General features: G+C 43.9%; 1 protein-coding gene across 7 annotated transcripts in view; it reads right to left on the bottom strand.

Annotated features, from left to right (window-relative positions):
• Positions 1–21,535, bottom strand: part of LOC140145830 (5'-AMP-activated protein kinase catalytic subunit alpha-2-like) — a 50,978-nt gene that overhangs the window by 9,608 nt on the left and 19,835 nt on the right. For 2 of the 7 annotated variants that reach the window (XM_072167511.1, XM_072167512.1), the window contains exon 13: positions 12,546–12,632. The exons of the other annotated variants lie outside the window; for them this stretch is intronic. In XM_072167511.1, the coding sequence (XP_072023612.1) occupies positions 12,546–12,632 (87 nt within the window). The remainder of the gene's footprint in view (positions 1–12,545; positions 12,633–21,535) is intronic. 7 annotated transcript variants of the gene reach the window in all.

Below are 21,535 nucleotides of genomic sequence, written 5' to 3'. Positions count from 1 at the left end.
CAAAATTCAGTCAATCTTGGCCGCCCCCCCCCCCTGATTTTGACTGTAAAATGTTCACTATTCAAACTATTAATGCCAATCCTCAGCCATACTTAAATACAGAATATACATGTATGCGTACATACACACAATTACAATTCTTTGCCGATGTAAAAATAATATTGACATTAAAAAGTCAAGGTAAAGTAAGGGGCCATGCCTGTGAACACAGGCTGGTGTGCCTCTTTCAAAACAATTGGGCCAGACTCAACCATATAAGGTTGCTGCGCAAGGATCAATACATCTCCTCCACAGCGAGTCTCTTACCTTCACAACACTGAATTAAGCCGGTACCCATTTGTACATCAGGGCGAGGATAGGCAATACGGGTGAAAAGTGCCTACGTGCACTGAGTTCGACTGGGTTCGAACCCACAACCCATGAGGCCGAAGTTTTGGACTGCTATGCCACCATACCCTCAATATTGGCATCGTCTTTTTCAAGAATGTACAATGACACCAAGAACAGAACTACTGGGTTTTTTTATAGTCTAATGGGCTATTCCAGTTGAAATACACACACCACCTATGGAAGACATGACCTTAATATCCCACACAGGGAGTGTGAATTTCAAATAGGATTACCTGTATGGGTGACTCCATATCTGCACTCCCTGTATGGGAGATTAAGGTCATGTTTTCCATAGGGGTGATTGATTTCAACTGGAATAGCCCGATATGAATTCATGTGGAGCAACTGAAACTGATAACTTCTTATTGAATATAATTATTACAATTTCTTGCTGATGTAAGCATAATATTGGCATTGCCATACAAAACAAGAACACTACTATTGGGGTTAGTCTACTGTGAATTCATGAGGAACAACCGAGACTAATATAGCTAATATCAACTTTATTGAAAATGATAAACTACACACATCCATAGCCAGTCAACAGCAAACAAGATTAGTATCTGAAAAACAACTCGGTGTGTGGGACTAAAATCTGTGTGAAAAAAAGAACAGCAGAGAAATTAGAATATTATAGGTAAGTTAAGTGTCTCATGATACTCATCATGAAGATTATGTTCATTTCATGGCGAAAAAGTGATCTATGTTTGCTGAAATTTTGGGATAACAGATATATTGGATATGGACTTTGTTTCTACCAAAGGAATTCTGAAAACTTAATGTAAGAGATTTTGGGCTTCATGATCGATGTAAGAATTTTATTGTCTCAGATATATTAGAAGATATGGACTTTTGTTTAGAGAAAGAAACCACAGGAATTCTGAAACCAAAATTTTGCTCAAAAAATATGAATTATTAGCAGACTTGTCAGATTTTTGGAAAACATTTTTAAAAAGCACCCTTCTTTAAACCAGCTTTTAAAATTTACACCCCAAATCTGAAGGGGAAAAAGCAGCCCAAACCTGTCACACATCCCTGTACCACCTCCCTCTCCCCTGGGGAATCACCTTTCCATGCATGAGCGTCAATCCCGAGGGGACATGTCCCCCTCACCCACCTTTTGGCAAATTTTTTTTTCTTTTCATCCGCTTTTTGAAAATTCAGACCAATTATCCACCCATACTTCAAGCCGGAATGGCACCAATGTTTTCAGGTACTGCTAGTCGCAATATGTATTAGGCTTTTTATCGACAGACCTACTGGCGCCAAAATTGTCGACAATGAGATTTTTTGAGATTTTTCTGACAGGCGATAAGAGACTATCACTGTCGACAAAATAATAAATCATGCATGACTAGTAACTACTAGTAAAAAGTAGTAAAAAATATCAACCAAGCGCTTCACAATCTTGTTAAAATGACTCTACAAAGGGAAGCAAATTAATATATTTCACACTGGGACAGGTATAGGCCTACCATTTGTCATCGTTGGCCGTCATGGATGCATAAATAAATTCATTGAGAGCTAAAATTCTGAAGCTTTATAAAGTATTTTTCACTTGTTTGTCGACAAAGATTTGATGTCGGATTCCAAGTTTTGGCAACATGTCACCAAAGAAAAATGAAACAACAACAAGCCTAATATTTATAGGGGTATCTAAATAATAAAAAGTTCTTTATTTGCTCTAAAATTTTCTGTGAATTGTGTGAATAAATGCTTTAAATATCACTGTGGGAAAAACAAATTAATACTTAACTGCCAATTAGAAAGATGGAGATAAGTGACGGGACCATATAAATCTAAGACTGTTAATATTATAATAATTGAAGTCTATAATGTTATATCTGTAGGTCAGCACACAATTATAGAATTTTCAGCAAACATATTAAGGGGAGTTGTGAAAACACTATTATGTTTTTTACTTAGATCTTCTGTGACTTTCTGCTGTAGAGCAGCCTTATACAAGTCTGTAATAGAAAGAAGAGAAGAAGATGAAACATAATTTCATACATGAACATGTAGTAAGGTTGCATGACTAATTAGTCGTCAATAGTCATAGTCGCGACTATTCGTGATAGTCACAACTTTTGATTATGATGCAGTAATAGTTGCCTAATGATGATTAGATATGTTCACATAAAGGTTGTTGTTGGGACCTATCAGCAGGTTAGTTTTAAAAATCTCTCCCAAACAAATATGATGGAGAGAGAAGAGTTAAATAAAGAAACAAAGACTTTTTGGAACATACAATAAAGAAAATTCTGGCAAACCAGATGTCTTTCAAAATCAAGTTAGTTTTTAGAAAGATTTGATCCCCTGACTTTGATTACACACAAAGCTCTCTTGCAAGCATTCAAGATAGCTCAATTGGTATAGGTGTTCGAATCCTATGCATTGGTATTTGATGATGCAAGTTCAAACGGGTAAAAACAAAGAACACTGTGACCAGTGGCGTCTGCAAGTGACAGGAGTCAAGGGTCTCGATTCCCCCAACTGGGTACATATTCACTAACTGACTGACAAATGTGGGGAGCTCACCCGGCTCCCTTTACACATGCCACTGATGGTGACAGAAGTGTCTCACCGATTCAGTGAGAGTGAGTATCCAAGAAATCGCAGGAAAGAAATTGAGACTGTTAGCCAACTCCATGCAAGGCAATATGTACAGCGGTAACAATTGGGAGTGAAACCCAAATCCTAAACATCAAAATATCTTTACTTAAAGCTCCAAGTTTTTTTTTTAAGCACTTAGTAGTCCTAAGGGGTTAAGTCATGTGGATTACTCCAGTGCATATGGGAAGATATAGGTCTTGCAAAATGCAAAAAGGTGTTAAAGTATATTTTCAACCTTATATACACCACAAGAATTTGCCTTAATATGTTACCAATATTTTCTCCATATTTACATTTCCGACATTTGCACAATAATGCCCTTGTCAAACTTTTGCGGCAAGCGGTGTGAGGTATCAGCCAATGACAAGCCTTGATTGTGTCTGTTAGTCTGCATTGTCGCACGCCGCTCAGCGGCATAGCCTCAGTTCGAGGCGTTAGGGCGTCTGGGATAGAGCAATGGCAGGGAGAAAGATCAGAGATCAGAATAAAAATAAATTGAGAAGCAAAAAAAGGAAAAGAAAAAAACACACTATCCCACATGCCTTGAACCGAGGCTACAAGCGGCATGAAAACAGCATAAGATTTTCAAAATGTTAAACCGCATTTCAAATACCCATTGCTATATGCACTGCATATTTGAGATATCCTCCACATGTAGCACTCCTGGAGCATAACTTGTTTCCTAACCACCAAGTGGTGCATTTATTGCATTTATTTTAAAAGCTCCCAGAGCATACACATTTTAACCTTCCAGTCCCCCCTCTTCCTGGCTAAACCATTGTTAAAGTTTGTTCAGCTTAGAATTGGTGAAAATTACTCGGGTTTTTGTTACTAAGCGCGTTAATAAAGTCACACCTTATGCTCCCGTAATTTCACATAGGGTCGCTAATATAATTAGCGAGGGTCACTAATATAATTATGTATAAAGTTCTGTAACACATTGAGACATTATTGTCCTTGCAGAGACATTGCGAGACACTCTTGTCCTTGCAGACCTTGTGTGTGCCAGTCACACATTATGCAATGTAAAACTAGCATAGCTGCTGCGCCCAACTGCGTGCACGCCATTCTCTATCAACGCACAATGTTATGAGTCTTGATTTTTTCACTCATTATAAGCCGAACAAATTTTATCACCCAAAGTACACAAAACCAGTGTACAATATTACGTAAACTGCATCTTTCCAGAATGATATTTTCAGAACCATATGTTAATAATAGTAGTAATGAATTTCCAAAGCAAGCAATATGCAATCATAAACAAGCATGACTTATACTGAATAGCTTATATTATGGTGGGTTTTTTTAATATCAATTATACTCCACCTTTAACTGGAATTTCACAGGTGTGATTTGGTGGTTGACAACATGTAATGAAAAAGACAAGGCAATGAAGAATACAATATCATGTCAACTAAGAACAGACATACATATATACTGCAGGGCAGTGGTGTAGCGTCATAAGGGCACATACCACCCCCCCCCCCAATTAATTTGAACATTTAGAAATCCCATAGAAAACTTGCAGAAAAATGGCTTGTGCCCCCAATCTGGCCTGGTGCCCCCAATAGTATGATTAACACTACAACACTGCTGCAGGGCTGTAACATTGATATATTCTTGTCTTTATAACCATTGAAGTCACTTAGCATCGCTTTCTTTAGGCCAAAAGTTACATAATTATATTAAGATGTTCACTTACAAGCTTATTATAAGTCAGAGAGTACCAGCAAGTTGCTCCCTTTGAGCGGAGAAGAAGTCTATGGAAGACAGCTAAGAAATGCATGCCAGATCTCTTTAAAATTGCCAGCGCACACTTGTAAGCAGATTTTGCAAAGCCCTTATATTCCCTATAACTTCATGCATTTGCTTAATGTAATCATCATCATCAACAAGATTTCTCCATGCACAGCAATTTTTGGCAAACTGCTGCTATGTTCTGCTTGAATCATGCATTCATTGTACCCTAGTTAGCACACATATTTTGGATGTAGATCTAACAGGTGCGATTATAATAATAGTACTTTGTGGTTTGATATTTGTCTTTTATGTCCATTTGCATCTCTTAGCTGAATTCCAGTGGGCTATTTCAGTTGAAATCCATACACCCCCTATGGAAGACATGACATTAATCTCCCACACAGGGGGGTGTAGATTTCATATGGAGTCACCCATTTAAAATTCACACTCCATGTGTGGAAAATTGTTAAATTAAGGTCATGTCTTCCTTAGGCATTGTATGGATTTCAACTGAAACAGTCCATTTCATGTGTCCTTTCTCATAATTGGGTACAATATTTTGTAGTTTCGTATATTTTGTTGTATATCTTGTTAAAAGTGTAATTCAGCCACCTGGCTGTGATGTTATGGGGGTTAAACATGTATATAGAATCATAAACACTAAAAAGTACTTCTAGATGAACAAGGTAGTAACATGAAATTTTGTTGGTATCCACAACAACAATACACAATACTGTGACAAGTGATGAACAGAGGAAGAAGGAACATACACTCTGAGAACAATGTATACAGTGTAATCTGCATTTGAGTGTCCTCTAGAGAAAGACTACAATTGAATCAATAATTGAGCTAAGTAAAATGACATGTATGGCTATATGAAAATTAAACTCAGAAGTAAACAGTAATTTTGATGATTGTATAACAGATATTATATGGATTTCAACTAAACATTATTTTTTAAATTGGATATATGCAAGACCCATTGGTTGGTCCCCAGCTACTGTTTTTCTTACTTACTTGGCAGGGTGACATGGATGGAGGGAGCAGGGAGGAGAGAAGGTAGGGCAACAAATGGTAGAATAATGCAACTCAAACTTTTGATCATAGAACCAGGTGCAATTTTCATCCTGAAGTATCGGCTGTCATAAACAGAAAATACAAAATTCTTGGTAAAGAACAACTTTATTTTAACTCAAATTATAACTATTTCCTGTGTATTTTTACCTAATAGTTTGCCTTTTCTTGTTACTTGCCTTCAGAGGTCATAATTTGGTATTCTTTTGCTTAGTTTAATGTTTACTGGTGTAAATTTGTCGAACATGCTGATGGCGACCACTTGAAATTTAGCAATGGTGTTTCTACATAGTATATTTTTTGTCAATATTTGTAATTTTCCTAAAATCATGCAAAAAAAGTCCTGGTATGCCCAAATTGAGTCCTGGTTCCAGCTTAATTCAGGTAAACCAAAACTGAGTCCTGATAGGAAAGCTGTTAATTGCACCCTTGCCAATCACATTGCACCAAAGGAATAGTAAATAAATATGTTTACCAGTACTATATGATTTTTTGTGTGTTTCTTAAACACCTTAAGAATAGGTTAAAAACCAGTTGCAGAACCAGCGGTATAACTGCATTCCATTGTTCCAAAAACAATAGAAACAAGGCTCCGGATCTGCCAGGCGCCGACCGTCAACAGTAGGCTGATGGTATGCAGAAGCTGAATTAATCTAATTCATTCCCATTCATCTCTTTCTTCCTAAATCAAAATTTCAACCAAAAATCTAACAGAAAATAATCAAAATAAAAAGTGATATGATGATAACATGATTCATTCCTCAATGATCATTCACATCAGCCATGCACAACATCCATCGACAGTCAGCAGCCAGGTTTTTAAAAACATGATGATACCAAAAGCATTGTAACAATTTGATTCTTTTACTTTTACGTGCAGTACTTAGTTCTTCCGTTTTACCGCTCGGATCTACAATAACCCCCAAAACCTTTTGTTGTAGAGCAGCTTTGTAAAGGTCTGAAAGAATGAGAGGAGAAATAAGACATAACATCTGTGATTGGATAGGAAAATTGGCTCCACATGAAACAACATCTGTGATTGGGCAAGAAAGGCAGTCTTCATAATTATGAAACAATCTGTGATTGGATGAGACATCTAGACTTCATATGAAACAACATCTCTGATTGGATAAGAAAGTTGGTAATATATAATACAACATCTGTGATTGAATAAAATACATGTACCTGTGAAAGAGTGAGAAGAAATAAGACATAGTATCTGTGATTGGATAAGCAAACTAGGCTTTATATGAACAACATCTGTGATTGGACAAGAAACTGAAACTTGGCTTGATATGCAACAACATCTGTGATTGGATGAAACAACTGGACTTCATAAGAAAACACATCTGTAATTGGATGAGAAGACTAGGCTTCACATGAAACAACATCTGTGATTGGATGAGAAGACTAGACTTCATATGAAACAACATCTGTGATTGGATGAGAAGACTAGACTTCATATGAAACAACATCTGTGATTGGATGAGAAGACTAGACTTCATATGAAACAACATCTGTGATTGGATGAGAAGACTAGACTTCATATGAAACAACATCTGTGATTGTATAACTTCGCTTCATATGAAACAAAAAATGTGATTGGATAAGAAAACTAGACTTCATATAAAACAACATTCTGTGATTGGGCGAGACATCTAGACTTCATATAAAACGACATCTGTGATTGGATGAGAAAACTAGGCTTCATATGAAATAACATCTATGATTGGATGAGAAAACCAGGTTTCATATGAAACAACATTCTGTTGAAACAACATTCTGTGATTGGATAAAAAACTTGATTTCAAACAAAAATTGGATACGAAAAATAGATTTCATGTGAAAGAACATCTGACTGGATAATCAAACAACATCCATCTGTGATTGGATAAGAACATGGCTTCACAATCATATGAAACAACGTCTGTGATTTGATGAGAAAATTGGACAACTGAAAACTAGGCTTCATATGAAACAACATCATTCTGTGATTGGATAATGAAGCAACATCTATGATTGGATAAGACAACTAGGCTTCATGTGAAACAACATAAAACAATATCATTCTGTGATTGGATAATGAAACAACATTGGATAAGACAACCTGACTTCATGTCAAACAACATCTTTGATTGGATGAAAAAAGTAAACTTCATGTGAAAAAACAAAGATGTGACCAGATGAGGAAAACTGGACTTCTAAGAAACACCTCTCAGGGACAAGGACTACTTTATATCAGCTACCAAAAAAGATATCTATTTTCTAATCTTGGCTATGTGCACAATTTTTTTGATTTTTTATTAACTACTCGTATGAATTACCTAGTGTATCATATTGTAGTCCAGTTAGTTCATTGATTAAGGCACTTGACTCTACCGAGTGACTGCCGTAAGAGTTCAAGCCTGGGCAGTGTAATGTATTGTCCCAACATTGATTGGTGGGGAGAGAGAAGGGGTATGTGGAAGAGGAACTGAGGCAGTAGCATAGATTTCTTTTTGACATTTGGGGAATGGGGTCGTAAAAGAATTTCTGGAAGTATAGTTAATCCAGCACCTTCTGGTGGCAGAATATGTTTTATGGTACAAATGCATGCAAACATACTAAAATTTTGCCATATTGAAGCTAAAATGGTGAAATATGGTGCAAAAGTGGAACAATTTACATAAAGAGAGCAATATCAGCACTTTTTAGGCCAAAATTGCCAAGTATGAGGTTATTTTGGTCAGAAACCCACATACACGTGTCATCATTGCCGGATGATTGTATGGACCATCCCCTTATCAAAATGTATTGGGGATTCACCCCCATCCCAAGATTGATCTACGCCTATGAACTGACAGTTCAACTGAGGCTACACATTTATAATTTATAATTCTAAGTGTCAAGTAACTCGAATAGTACACACAATGTGGTAAAAGAAAATGTAAGCTAAGGCAAGTGGTCGAAACATTTTTTCTGAGATTGCAGGCTAGAAAATATAATTTTTATGGATGATGTGTACAAAGAGTGCAAGTAGGGTGTGCATGGAAGTTGTGTAGTGCAGAGGGGGTATGAAAATATTGAAGATGGTCAAATAGTGTATAGGTTTATCCTTTGTGGATGCAGGGACAGATATGTGCAAGAGGGTCCTATCTGCAATAGCTGCCCTATACTATATGCTATAGACATATGACAATTTCTGCCATTCTATAATGTACACAATCTGAAAATATGACACCGGACAGCTATTGCAGATAGGGCATACTTGTACAAACCCCTTCAAATATCTGCGGTGTCACCACATTGGGCTATTGCAGTTAAAATCCATACACGCCCTATGGAAGACATGGCCTAAATGGAGTCACTCATTTAGACATGTAACCCCGTTTGAAATTTACACTCCCTGTGTGGGAGATGAAGGTGGCGTCTTCATTAGGGGGAATAAGAATTTCAACTGGAATAGCCCATTGCTACCGTATTAAGTCAGATACTGCAAATCAGAACAAGAATTATGAGATACTATAGGCCTTTGAATTTGATTGTTCATGCACGCACAAACTCCACTAAAAATGTTAATGAAAGTTCATCTGTGTTGGTATAAATCATGATTTTGATTTAAAATTTTGATCTAAACATAAGGAATTAATTCCTACCTTGGAATTTTCACACTCCATCTTTCATCAGCAAGTGAGTGACTGTCACTCGATGTGAAGATGGAGTACCATCTGAAAATTCTGAGGTAGAAATTCTGAAGTGTTTGAATTAAAAGTTTAAATCAAAATTCACTTAAAATGGTTATTAATTTCCATGATTGCTTGCACAGAGGAGAATAAATCGTGCTCCAATCTGTAACAGACAAGTCTATTGTTAGAATTAAATAATATCACATCCATATTCTCTCTAATAAAAGTCAAAATTGTTCAATATCCTTCAGGCATGCCAAAAAAACTTTGAAACCTTTGTTCAAAATATTTGGTCACCAAACATTAGCACTGGTCTCTTACTATAACAAGTTTATGCTCCTAGCAGTCAACACAGACTTTGCTTCACTTTCTCCATTAAATTCTGACTAAAATTCAACCCACCTAAAGACCATCAAATGCTACACACAGACGAAACTCTTCTACCAAAAACTCTAAATCTAGAACAGTTTAAAAATCACATCTTTAGTGCAGTAGTAATGTTGTGATCATAATGGGCTATTTTAGCTCAAATCCATACACCCCCTATGGAAGACATGACTTTCATCTTCCACATCTAGGGGTGTAGATTTCAAATGGAGTCACCCATTCAGGTAACCCCATTTGAAGTTCACACTCCCTGCATAGGAGATTAAGATCATGTCTTCTAAACGGGGTGTATGGATTTAAACTGGAACAGCCCAACCAACAAAATCAAAATCAACAGACAAACCAAACCCACTAAATAATATCAAGACAGAAATGAACTAAGAAGGTATTTGTTTGTTTTTATGTTTGTTTGTCATATCTGGCCTCACTGGTGTTTGTTTCTATTTTTCTGTAAATCCAAGAAATACCTGACAATAGAAATACATGTTTTAACACTGCTCAAGTTTGCAATCTCAGAAAGGAAGCGTGCAAGATTTTGGTAATTCCTTCATGTAATTTTACACAAAATTAAGGTTAGGGTTAGGATTAGACTTAGGGTTAGGATTAGGTTTAGGTTACACAAAATATATAATTACATGAAGGATCGACCAATATTTCCCTGTACCGTATGATTGCAATGTTTAATAGAAACTGACCAGCTACCTCGTTTCAAGCGACATCATTTGTTCACCTTGGTCTATTCCATTTAAAATTCACACTCCCCTGTGGAAGATTTTGGAAATATCTTCCACAGGGGGAGTATGAATTTCAAATGGAATGAACACATTAGCAGCTCCATTTGAAACTCACCCTCCCTCTGTAGAAGATTCAGGTTGAATCCTTCTCAAAGGATGCAAAATGTGTTCATTCCATTTGAAATTTGTACTCCCCCTGTGAGAGATACTTCCGAAATCTTCCACAGGGGTAGTGTGGCTTTTACATGGAATAGCCCATTAGCATCTCTTTTGGTAGCTAAGCATCATGGTGAGGTCAACCCTTAGTATGGCAAGACAAGTTAAGCATTTTCATCGCATAATAGTGCATGCATGCACATATGGATTTAAGGATGAAAAACTTGAGAAGTTGTAATGTATGATTGCTAGCACAGCCTCCAGAAATCAACCAGACCAAGTGTGCAGAATTTGGCAGTGGTAGGAAACATAAAATGCCTACAGTATGCTTTTCTTTTTATTGCATACTGGTGCATGCATTGCTAGCACAGCCGCCAGAAATAAACCAGACCAAGCTGAGACCATAATAAGTATGCAGAATTTGGCAGTGGAAAGAAACATAAAATGCCTACAGTATGCTTTTCTTTTTATTGCATACTGGTGCATGCATTGCTAGCACAGCCGCCAGAAATTAACCAGACCAAGCTGAGACCATAATAAGTATGCAGAATTTGGCAGTGGAAAGAAACATAAAATGCCTACAGTATGCTTTTCAATGCTAAAAAGCTTAGCAAACACAGTCCACATATCAGTTTGGCGGTGCACTGAATTAACAAAACACTCGAGTTCACAGACATGTCTGTGAAATCACATACCTGGGGTCTCTGCGATTTCACATACCATACTTTTTTCACTTTTTTCAATTTTGACAAGAAAACATTTTGATAGTCTGTTTAGTGCATCAGGCCACTGAAATCCATACACCCTCTATGGAAGACATGACCGCACAATTCAAATGGAGCTGACATGAAAAGTCTGAACTCTCACACTCCTAGAACAAACTGAATCTTAAAATGCAGGGCTAGGAATACTACCCACGAGCTGCGTGTTACTTTTTATGCAACATTCTCTAAATTATGGCTGGATTGGCATACCAGATTATAAAGTTCCGTCAAATGGGCTATTCCATTTGACATCCACACTCCCCCTATAGGAAGATTTTGGAAGTATCTTCCACAGGGGGAGTATGATTTTCAAATGGAATGAACATATTAGCAGTTCTATTTAAAACTCACCTCCCTCTGTGGAAGATTCAGGTGGAATCTTTCTCAAAGGGTGTATGCAATTCAAATGGAACTGCCTAATGTGGTCATTCCATTTAAAATTCATACTCCCTCTTTGGAAGATATTTCCAAAATCTTCCACAGGGGTAGTGTGGGTTTTAGATGGAATAGCCGAATGCAGTAAGAGTATATGAACTATTAACAGACAGGTCTATGAACGAGAAGTATCTATAAATTCACAGTGTCCCCAAACTGATATTCAAATATTCAAGATTTCTCAAAGTAAACCTAAAAATGTGAGTAACTATTTCATGTTGTCCAATTTCTACTATGATTTATAGGACTGTTACTATAGTTCTACTGACTGGGCCCACTGGTTTACTACTTTAAAGCAAATATTCTTTCACAGAATGAGGAGGAGAATTTTACACAAAATTGGACACAGAAAAGCTACTCTCGGCTTTATTTCACATAAACTTGCACCTGTCCCAAAATTACTAGAATTTATTTTCAAAATCATCCCCTAAATTTCTTTGAATTCAAGATAAATTATTTGATTTATTTCACAAAATATTAAGATGCATTCGAAACCTTTGCACTGAAGTTAGACTCTTGCAATGCTTGGCAAGTTTGTGTGAAATCAGGCCCTATATATACATATATATTATATATGTTCAAAATACCTCGGATAGCGACATCCTGGGAAAGGGATCGACGGAGACTAGCATGCGGGTTGGGCCTCCCTTTCAATGATCCTCTGTACATTAGCTCTACACAAAATTTCACAATGTAGAGTGGAATGAGTAAATTGGGTTATTGCAGTTAAAATCCACACACCCTCTATGAAAGACATGACCATAATCTTCCACACATGGAGTGTGAATTTCAAATGGAGTTACTCGAATGAGTGGCTCCATTTGAAATTTACACCCCCTGTGTGGGAGATTAAGGTAATGTTTTCTATAGGGGGGTGTATGGATTTTAACTGCAATAACCCATTATGAGTAGGGGGTCAAACAAAAATGTACATGAATCTTTTAGTACTCATTGTTGTTTTTAATTGCTGAAAGTGCAATTTTTTGCTTCTCAAATTGCACATTTGAAAGATCCCTAGTAAGCTGGAGACATGATTGTATCACAACTAATATAGACTAATGTTAGTACTGGTTGCAGTTGATAGATATCGTAAAAATGTGTTGATAAGCATATGTGCCTATTAACAAGTTGCTGGGACAAGAATAAATTTTTAAGGTAATTTGTTAAACTTTTTTGTTTTCTTTTAATTAAAATATCTGTGTTACTTTTTAATAATTTGTCATAAAATTTTTATTATATCGTGAATTTCAAAAAAATTATTTGATATCAGAAGGACTTTCTTCATATTCAGCATGCAATTTGATATGTCTGATGTGCTCTCATGTCTCACAAAAAATGCTGTCCAAATACTCATACCAGAACCCTCATCAAACTACCCTAAAAATTTGTTCTAGTCCGAGCAACTCGTTAAAAGGCACATATGCTTATTAACAAATTTTTATGGTATGATTTATACAAAATACCCTCACACTCATGAAGGGTAATTTATTAATACATGATTAGATATGCGTTATACTGAGGAATGGGGTATGATGATTGCATGGAACAGCACATGATATTTGACATCAGGGGGTTACTATACACATTAGATGCACTGAACAAACAGACACTAAAGACCAAAATAACGGACATCAAAAACATTTTGAATCACAAATACATAGTATGTGTATGATGTATAGGCCTAAAACTAGTCCCAAACAAAAATGTTTGGTAGACTCATAACCGGTGCGATCTTACCTTTCCGATGTTGATTAAGATACTTCTTGCATCGATCCCGAGATGCGGAAAAAACCAATAGTCATTTTGTCCCACATAAATGAATAAATAACAAAACCCCGATCCCCGGTGGACTCACCCAAAAGGTGACGTCACACCATATGATAAATCCCTTATCCGACTTGGGATCCCCTACTCGGACCAAACTTGTAGGGGTGGCGGGGTCGGGATAATCAACATCGGAAAGGTAAGATCGCGACCGGTTATGAGTCTACCAAACATTTTTGTTTGGGACTAGACTCAGTACACCGGTCGATCTTACCGCTTCGATGTTGATTAAGATACTTCTTGCATCAACATCTGAAAGATCGATCTAGCAAGTAACCGACGGATGGAGGTACAAGATTGGTCAGCATCTGATCAGGGATCGGGAGCGGATAACGATAGTTTTCGCAAGGTCAGAAAATATTTTCCCCAACGGTCGGGAAACAAAAAGACCACGCGATCACAGACATAAACCTCCTTACTTAATAAGTTTGGTGGTTAAGAATAGCGACACTGGTTCTTACCATGCTGAGTATTCTGTATAGTCTGAAAACCTGGTACCCGTACACCACCGATTATGATCGCCGAACAATGTCCCGGTAAACCTCCGCCCGTCTCCGATTACTAACGTAAACGGAAGTATCGTAGAGAAGGGCGAAGGTGGCTTCCGGGACACCGCCTGCTAGATCTCCTCAAGGGACAACCGAACGGTATACCCAAGATGATGAGATAGCTCGTGTCGAGTGGGTCGTGGGACGCGAAACCTTCGCGATCCCCGGACCCCACCAACACCTGGACCAGCCATTGCGACAGCGGCTGGACCGAAAGGCTCTGTAAGGGTGATGAATGCGGTCGTGAGTCCCTCGCAAGGCTTGTGTTCGGAAGAAATAGTGCTGCAGCGCCTTATCGGACACCCCAGCCTATCTTTGGCTTCAGCCGAACCTTGCCCAACCCTGGGAATTGGAGAGGGACGAATGTCGGCATGCACCGCGCCCGTCCGTAGTCACGAGAACAGAGCGCCGAAACAGTGTCGCTCCAGTGTTTGTGAACACGGAAGCTAACCTCGAGACCGTGTGCAACTCAGCACCGCCGTCCCGAAGCCAACGCCAAACCGGAAAGCCATCTTGAGAGTTACGTATTTAAGCCGCTTTTGACGGAAGGTCAAAAGGGTGACCCTTAAAGTAATCTAAGACTGTGTTGGGATCCCTTAGGAGGATCACTTTCCTTTTTGGTAGACACTCGTTGAACATACCGTCGAGGCGTAGACTAATAAGGTAACCATCGGCTATGATAGTCGACCCGCCTCGAAACCTCGGTGAATGGAGAGGACAGCTGACTTATAGCTGGCCCCAGTGGCCCGCTGAAGTCTTGCTTGGAACTTTTCTGTCAGAAACTCCGGAACTAGCAGCACAGAGGCTCTAGGGAGAGCTATTTGTCTCATTGCACCAAGCGTAGTATGGAGCCAGACTCTGGCTATATCGCACGGAGGGTAGACTTCCGCCTAGCCCCGTGATGAGAAAAACAGCTTCTGATGAAAAGTATCCCTCCGCTGCGTGTTCCCTGGTAAGGGCCATGCAGCTAACTGCAGGTGCTCTAGTGATAGACTGGTACCTCCGCTCCGGGCATCCGGAGTAGATCTGGTACTGGGAGTGCCAGCGGCCTTGCCGCTAGCAGAATGACAATGCAGTCTTCCCACCCGATCTTGGCCACCACCCTCATGAGTAGTGAGATCGGAGGGACTGCATAAGCTGTCATCCCTCCCCAGCCTATGGACAGAGCGTCCACGGCGAATGCCTGGGGGTCCGTGACCCTTGCGCAGTACACCGGCAGTGGATGACTGCGCTGAGATGCGACCAGATCTTTCGAGGGGTGGTACCTCCCTTGAAGATCGCCTGAGCGACTTTATGGAGCAAGGACCATTCTGCTGGTCCCGACACCCTTCCTCGTGACAGATTGTGCGCGAGGATGCTGGTGACGCCCGCGATGTGTATCGCTCTCATCGTAATCTGCCTGAACTTGCACCACCCTATCAGGTGTCGTGCATGCAGGCTCAATCGTGGTGGCCCGGAGTCCCCTTGTCTGTTGGGGTAGGCTACCACGGTTGTGTTATCCGTCAGGACAACGATATGTGATTCCACGATCACCTCCTCGTAGCGAGGGAGGTTGATGTGAAACTCTGTCTCTATGGCCCCCATAGGCCCGAGACGGAGTCTCCGTGGATGTGGACCCCCAGCCCCGCTTTTGACGCTATGGTCGTCACTACGTGACATACCGGGGTGCAGGAAACCTGACACCCTGGGTCAAATTGGGCTGATGGGTCCACCACCAGAGTTCCTCTCGCGCGATCTCCGACAACGGAACCGCGAGGGATATTGGTGACGACTGGGCCTGCAAGCAGGCTAGAAGGTGTAGTTGGGTAAGCCTAACGTAGAAACGGCAGTACAGTACGAGGTCTACCATACTGGCCATTAGGCCTACCACCTTCATCCATGCCACAGCGGGTTTTGCCCGAGACTCGCCAAGAGTCAGGCACACCGCACCATGTTAAATCACCCGCTCGGGTGAGAGCACCGCCGAACCCCTCCGTGAGGGTGATCTGGGCCCCTACAAATAGTGGTGACTGCGTCGGGACCACGCTGGACTTTTTTGAGCTGATCAAAAATCCAGGGTCCCGCACCCTACGGACTATCAACCCCATGAGACCCGTAGTCTTCAGTGGAGTGCGTCCGTGATATGAGCCAAACGTCCAGGTAGCAACTGATGTTGACACCCCTGTGCTTCAGGTACGCTGCCACCGCTCTGACCAAGAGTGTTAAACACCCTGGGAGAGATGGACAGGCGGATGGCCGGTATCAAAACTGGTAATTTTGATCCTGTACCTAGAAGCGCAGATGCCTCCGATCTTGAGAGGCGATTGGCATATGCAGATAGGCGTCCGAGAGATCTAGCGATGCTGTTCCCATGCCCCTGATGGAGCAGGCTAGCACCGAGGCGAGAGTCCCCATTCTGAACCTCTTGGGCCTGAAGAACGTGTTCAACAGCCTGCGGTTCCGGATGGGGCTCCCGTCGCTTGTCTTCCTTGGAGCCAATGGCTCCAAGATCACCGTAGAGAACGGGGGTAGACCGGGACAATCGCCCGCCGTGAGAAGCTGTGTGATCCCTGTCAGTAGTGCCCGACGCTGGGGGCCGTCTGACGGCACTACTGTGGACCTCTGAAATGTGCAGATGAATGTGGGGAGACTGGGTTGCCAGTCTGAAACCCCCACTCACCACTGACCGTACCCAGGCGCTCAAAGAGATGGTTTCCCACCTCTGGGTGAAAGCCATAAGCGGTCGCCCACTGGGAGATCCCCTGTGGAAAAACCGCTGAGCCCCCAGGAATGCTCTGCCTAGCTTCCCTTGGAAGAGCGCTTGCTCTTCTTCGGGCTTGCCAGCTGTTCCTGTGCTACCCTTGCGCCTCCCAGAAATGGGTGCTGCAGAGGTAGTGGGCTCGGGTACTGTTGGTGGTGCACGGCCTGCTGAAGTCGGAGCTCCTACCCATGGTAAGGGCAGTTTCCGACCTCTTCAGAGTGCTCCCGTTGGTGGCTTCTTTGCACGGTCCTCCACCGTAGCGCAGAAGCATCCAAAGAGAAAAAGTACCCTGCCTTTCCATCGCGTTGAGCGATTGGAGTGGCAGGCCCCTCCCGGGCGCTGAGTGGACACCCTATGGGCTAGGCCCATGGAGCTCTCGTTGAGGCTAGCTGTTAGCACCGCTAATAGGCTCACCTCGCGGAAGAGCTCAGATGTTGTCTGAGCGTGATACGTTTGACGACATCTGGGTCCCTCTCGGATCCCCTCAGGTAGGTCCGTGGTCCTCCCGCGTTACACGCAGAGGCGTGCAAGCACGCTGGCGCCATAGCTCTACTGAGCTCGACAGCCCTACGATATCTACCCGTGAGGTTTGCGGGAATGAGAGTGCAGGCGTCCCCTGTGAGGAAGCAGCAGCTGAGCATCCTACTGAAAGGATCCCCTGGTCCTCCTCCATGGACTCCCCCTTCGGGGGTGTCCGGAGGAAGATCAGTGCTGTTGCTCCCCTCGCGGGGCAGCGGGGGAAGGAGACTGTAGTGATGTCGCTACTGAACTCAGCTTCCGACTCCTTTCCCTCGCCCACAGTAGCCGTATCATGCTCCGATGCTGACGGTAACTGAGGACGGGCATCTGAAAGCGGGTAAGAAGGCATAACCACTGTGTGGCTCGCCGACTACCTGCCAGCAGAAGAGGGAGTACTCCGCAAGACCCTGAGGTATCCGCCATGGCACCACTGGGTCCGCGATGCTCTCGCAGCCGTCGCCCCTAGCGCTAGCAGCACGGGCCTACCCTGATCAAGATCTGGGTTAGCTCCATGCCGGCTGGCCTGGTCAACAGCTGATGTTGGTACTGCGTGGCCATCGCTAGGGCGACACTTGCCACGGTGCTAGGCCGTGGAAGAAACACCCTGCGGCGGGTACCACGGGCATACCCAGCCGGCAGCTGACCCTGAAAGGATCCGCCACCAGGGTAACCCCATGGTACTGCAGTACCAGCACCGCCCCCCTTGTTGCCACAGAGACTGTGGCGACTAAGGCGGTGCTGCGGTACCGGTGCGGTATCAGCGTGGGTACCCGTGAGGGTTCCCAACTGTGGACCGCTGTACCCTCGCCACACCGCGTTCCCTGTTTGGGGATCAAGCTGTGTGCTGGCGTGGTACCGCGCGTACTAGCGTAGGTGCCCGTGAGGGCTCCCGGCTGTGTACCACTGTACCCATGCCTCACTGCGTTCCCCCAGCCCCGTTTTGACGCTATGGTCGTCACTACGTGACATACCGGGGGTGCAGGAAACCTGACACCCTGGGTCAAATTGGGCTGATGGGTCCACCACCAGAGTTCCTCTCGCGCGATCTCCGACAACGGAACCGCGAGGGATATTGGTGACGACTGGGCCTGCAAGCAGGCTAGAAGGTGTAGTTGGGTAAGCCTAACGTAGAAACGGCAGTACAGTACGAGGTCTACCATACTGGCCATTAGGCCTACCACCTTCATCCATGCCACAGCGGGTTTTGCCCGAGACTCGCCAAGAGTCAGGCACACCGCACCATGTTAAATCACCCGCCGGGTGAGAGCACCGCGAACCCCTCCGTGAGGGTGATCTGGGCCCCTACAAATAGTGGTGACTGCGTCGGGACCACGCTGGACTTTTTGAGCTGATCAAAAATCCAGGGTCCCGCACCTCACGGACTATCAACCCCATGAGACCCGTAGTCTTCAGTGGAGTGCGTCCTGTATATGAGCCAAACGTCCAGGTAGCAACTGATGTTGACACCCTGTGCTTCAGGTACGCTGCCACCGCTCTGACCAAGAGTGTTAAACACCCTGGGAGAGATGGACAGGCGGATGGCCGGTATCAAAACTGGTAATTTTGATCCTGTACCTAGAAGCGCAGATGCCTCCGATCTTGAGAGGCGATTGGCATATGCAGATAGGCGTCCGAGAGATCTAGCGATGCTGTTCCCATGCCCCTGATGGAGCAGGCTAGCACCGAGGCGAGAGTCCCCATTCTGAACCTTTTGGGCCTGAAGAACGTGTTCAACAGCCTGCGGTTCCGGATGGGGCTCCCGTCGCCGGTCTTCCTTGGAGCCAATGGCTCCAAGATCACCGTAGAACGGGGGTAGACCGGGACAATCGCCCGCCGTGAGAAGCTGTGTGATCCCTGTCAGTAGTGCCCGACGCTGGGGGCCGTCTGACGGTGCTAGGCCGTGGAAGAAACACCCTGCGGCGGGTACCACGGGGCATACCCAGCCGGCAGCTGACCCTGAAAGGATCCGCCACCAGGGTAACCCCATGGTACTGCAGTACCAGCACCGCCTCCCCCCCCCCCTTGTTGCCACAGAGACTGTGGCGACTAAGGCGGGTGCTGCGGTACCGGTGCGGTATCAGCGTGGGTACCGTGAGGGTTCCCAACTGTGGACCGCTGTACCCTCGCCACACCGCGTTCCCTGTTTGGGGATCAAGCTGTGTGCTGGCGTGGTACCGCGCGGTACTAGCGTAGGTGCCCGTGAGGGCTCCGGCTGTGTACCACTGTACCCATGCCTCACTGCGTTCCCCGCATGGGGATCGAGCCGTGTGTATGGGGACCCCGCTATCCCGGCTGTCCCTTGGCTAGAGGGAGCTTGCCTAGTACCACGGGTAGCTGAGCGTGCAGATACCCCGATCAATCACCTCGCCACCTGAATAGGCAGCGTCAATCAATGGAGCTATGCCCTGTTGATTTGACAGTGATCGATCAAGAGAGGGTAATTGACCCATTGACGGTAATGGATCACCCACGCTCCGCTGGCTCTCGAGGACATAAGTGGGTTGTTGATCAGCTAGGCTGTTCAAGCTACTTACTGTACCCTCTAGAGCTTCGCCTAAGGTCGCTGTGTGTGGCGGACCACTCACGGCAGCTATGGGCGGGTGCATAGCGGCTACCACTGAAGTCAAGCCGTAGCTCGCCTTTGTAGCTGCCACCGAATGCACCTGGGTCGCTGTCCCGTGAGAGACTGCGAGCCCAACCCCTGAATAATCGCCAGCCAGTCCCTGTGGACAGCCAGCAGCTATTCTAGGGCCCAGGGTATCACTCGGCGGTCCCGCCATGGGAACGCTGCGCGTGTGACAACCCCAGTTGGTTCTGCTAAGACTACACCCACAGCGTTAGTCAGCGGTATCGTCTCTGCTGAACCCATGCATGCTAGGGTTCAACCCAGGCAAGCCCGGGTACCCTTGCATGCTGCCCGCCGCTGGCTACTACTGTGGCTGTTTGAGCCTGTAGATATGCCTGCAACAGACGGGTGTCCTCCTGCTAAAAACCCGTGAGGATTTTCGCTAGAGGACTGGTATCCTCCTGCTACAAACCCGCTTAGGGTTTTCGCTGGTGGTTACCGCTCTGCTGCCTGCTACTTTGCTCCGGACGATAGTCAGTGCTTTCGCTGGCTGCTGAGCCTTTGGACGCTTAGCAGTCCCGAAGGAACCGCCTGCTTGTCCGGGGACCGGAGCCCCTTAAGCAGACCTGCCATGACCCATAGGGGCTGTCACAGCAGAATCTACCGATCGACTGGTATCCTCCTGCTGCAAAACCCGCTAGGGTTTTCGCTGGTGGTTACCGCTCTGCTGCCTGCTACTTTGCTCCGACGTATAGTCAGTGCTTTCGCTGGCTGCTGAGCCTTTGGACGCGCTTAGCAGTCCTCGAAGGAACCGCCTGCTTGTCCGGGACCGGAGCCCCTTAAGCAGACCTGCCATGACCCATAGGGGCTGTCACAGCAGAATCCACCGTGATCGACCTTACCAGTGCCCTTGGTAGATTTCTTCTTCGTCTTATGGCGATGGACGGAGCCTATCCAAATCGTCAAGCTGGAACTCGGAGAGTCCTAAGCAAAAGAAAGACATCTAGAAGATCGTGAGCACTCCCTGTGGGTGAAACAGAGCGGGTGTGGGTCCCGCTCCGTCACCAGGAAGGGCAAGCCCGACAGGGCCGAGGCGAGCGAGGAGAAAGGGAGGGGGGCACTACCCCCCAACACGCGACTCAAGCCCAGTAAGCAAACCTGAGCACGGAGGCTGGTCGCTAACGTTAGTGGTAAAGTAAGGACTGGCTAACTTTATTACTAAAATGTCAGACGGGTCCCTACCAATCCCCACCGTATGAATATCTGATTAACTCGTCTTTATTGGACGGTAATGAAGACATAACGATAGAGTAATCACCCTAACATAGCAACAATAACCTACCGTACATGAAATACAATGTGTATGTACAAACATCTATT

Source organism: Amphiura filiformis, chromosome 2, assembly GCF_039555335.1.
Source record: "Amphiura filiformis chromosome 2, Afil_fr2py, whole genome shotgun sequence".
NCBI lineage: Eukaryota > Metazoa > Echinodermata > Ophiuroidea > Amphilepidida > Amphiuridae > Amphiura > Amphiura filiformis.
This window is presented reverse-complemented; position numbering and strand designations above follow the sequence as displayed.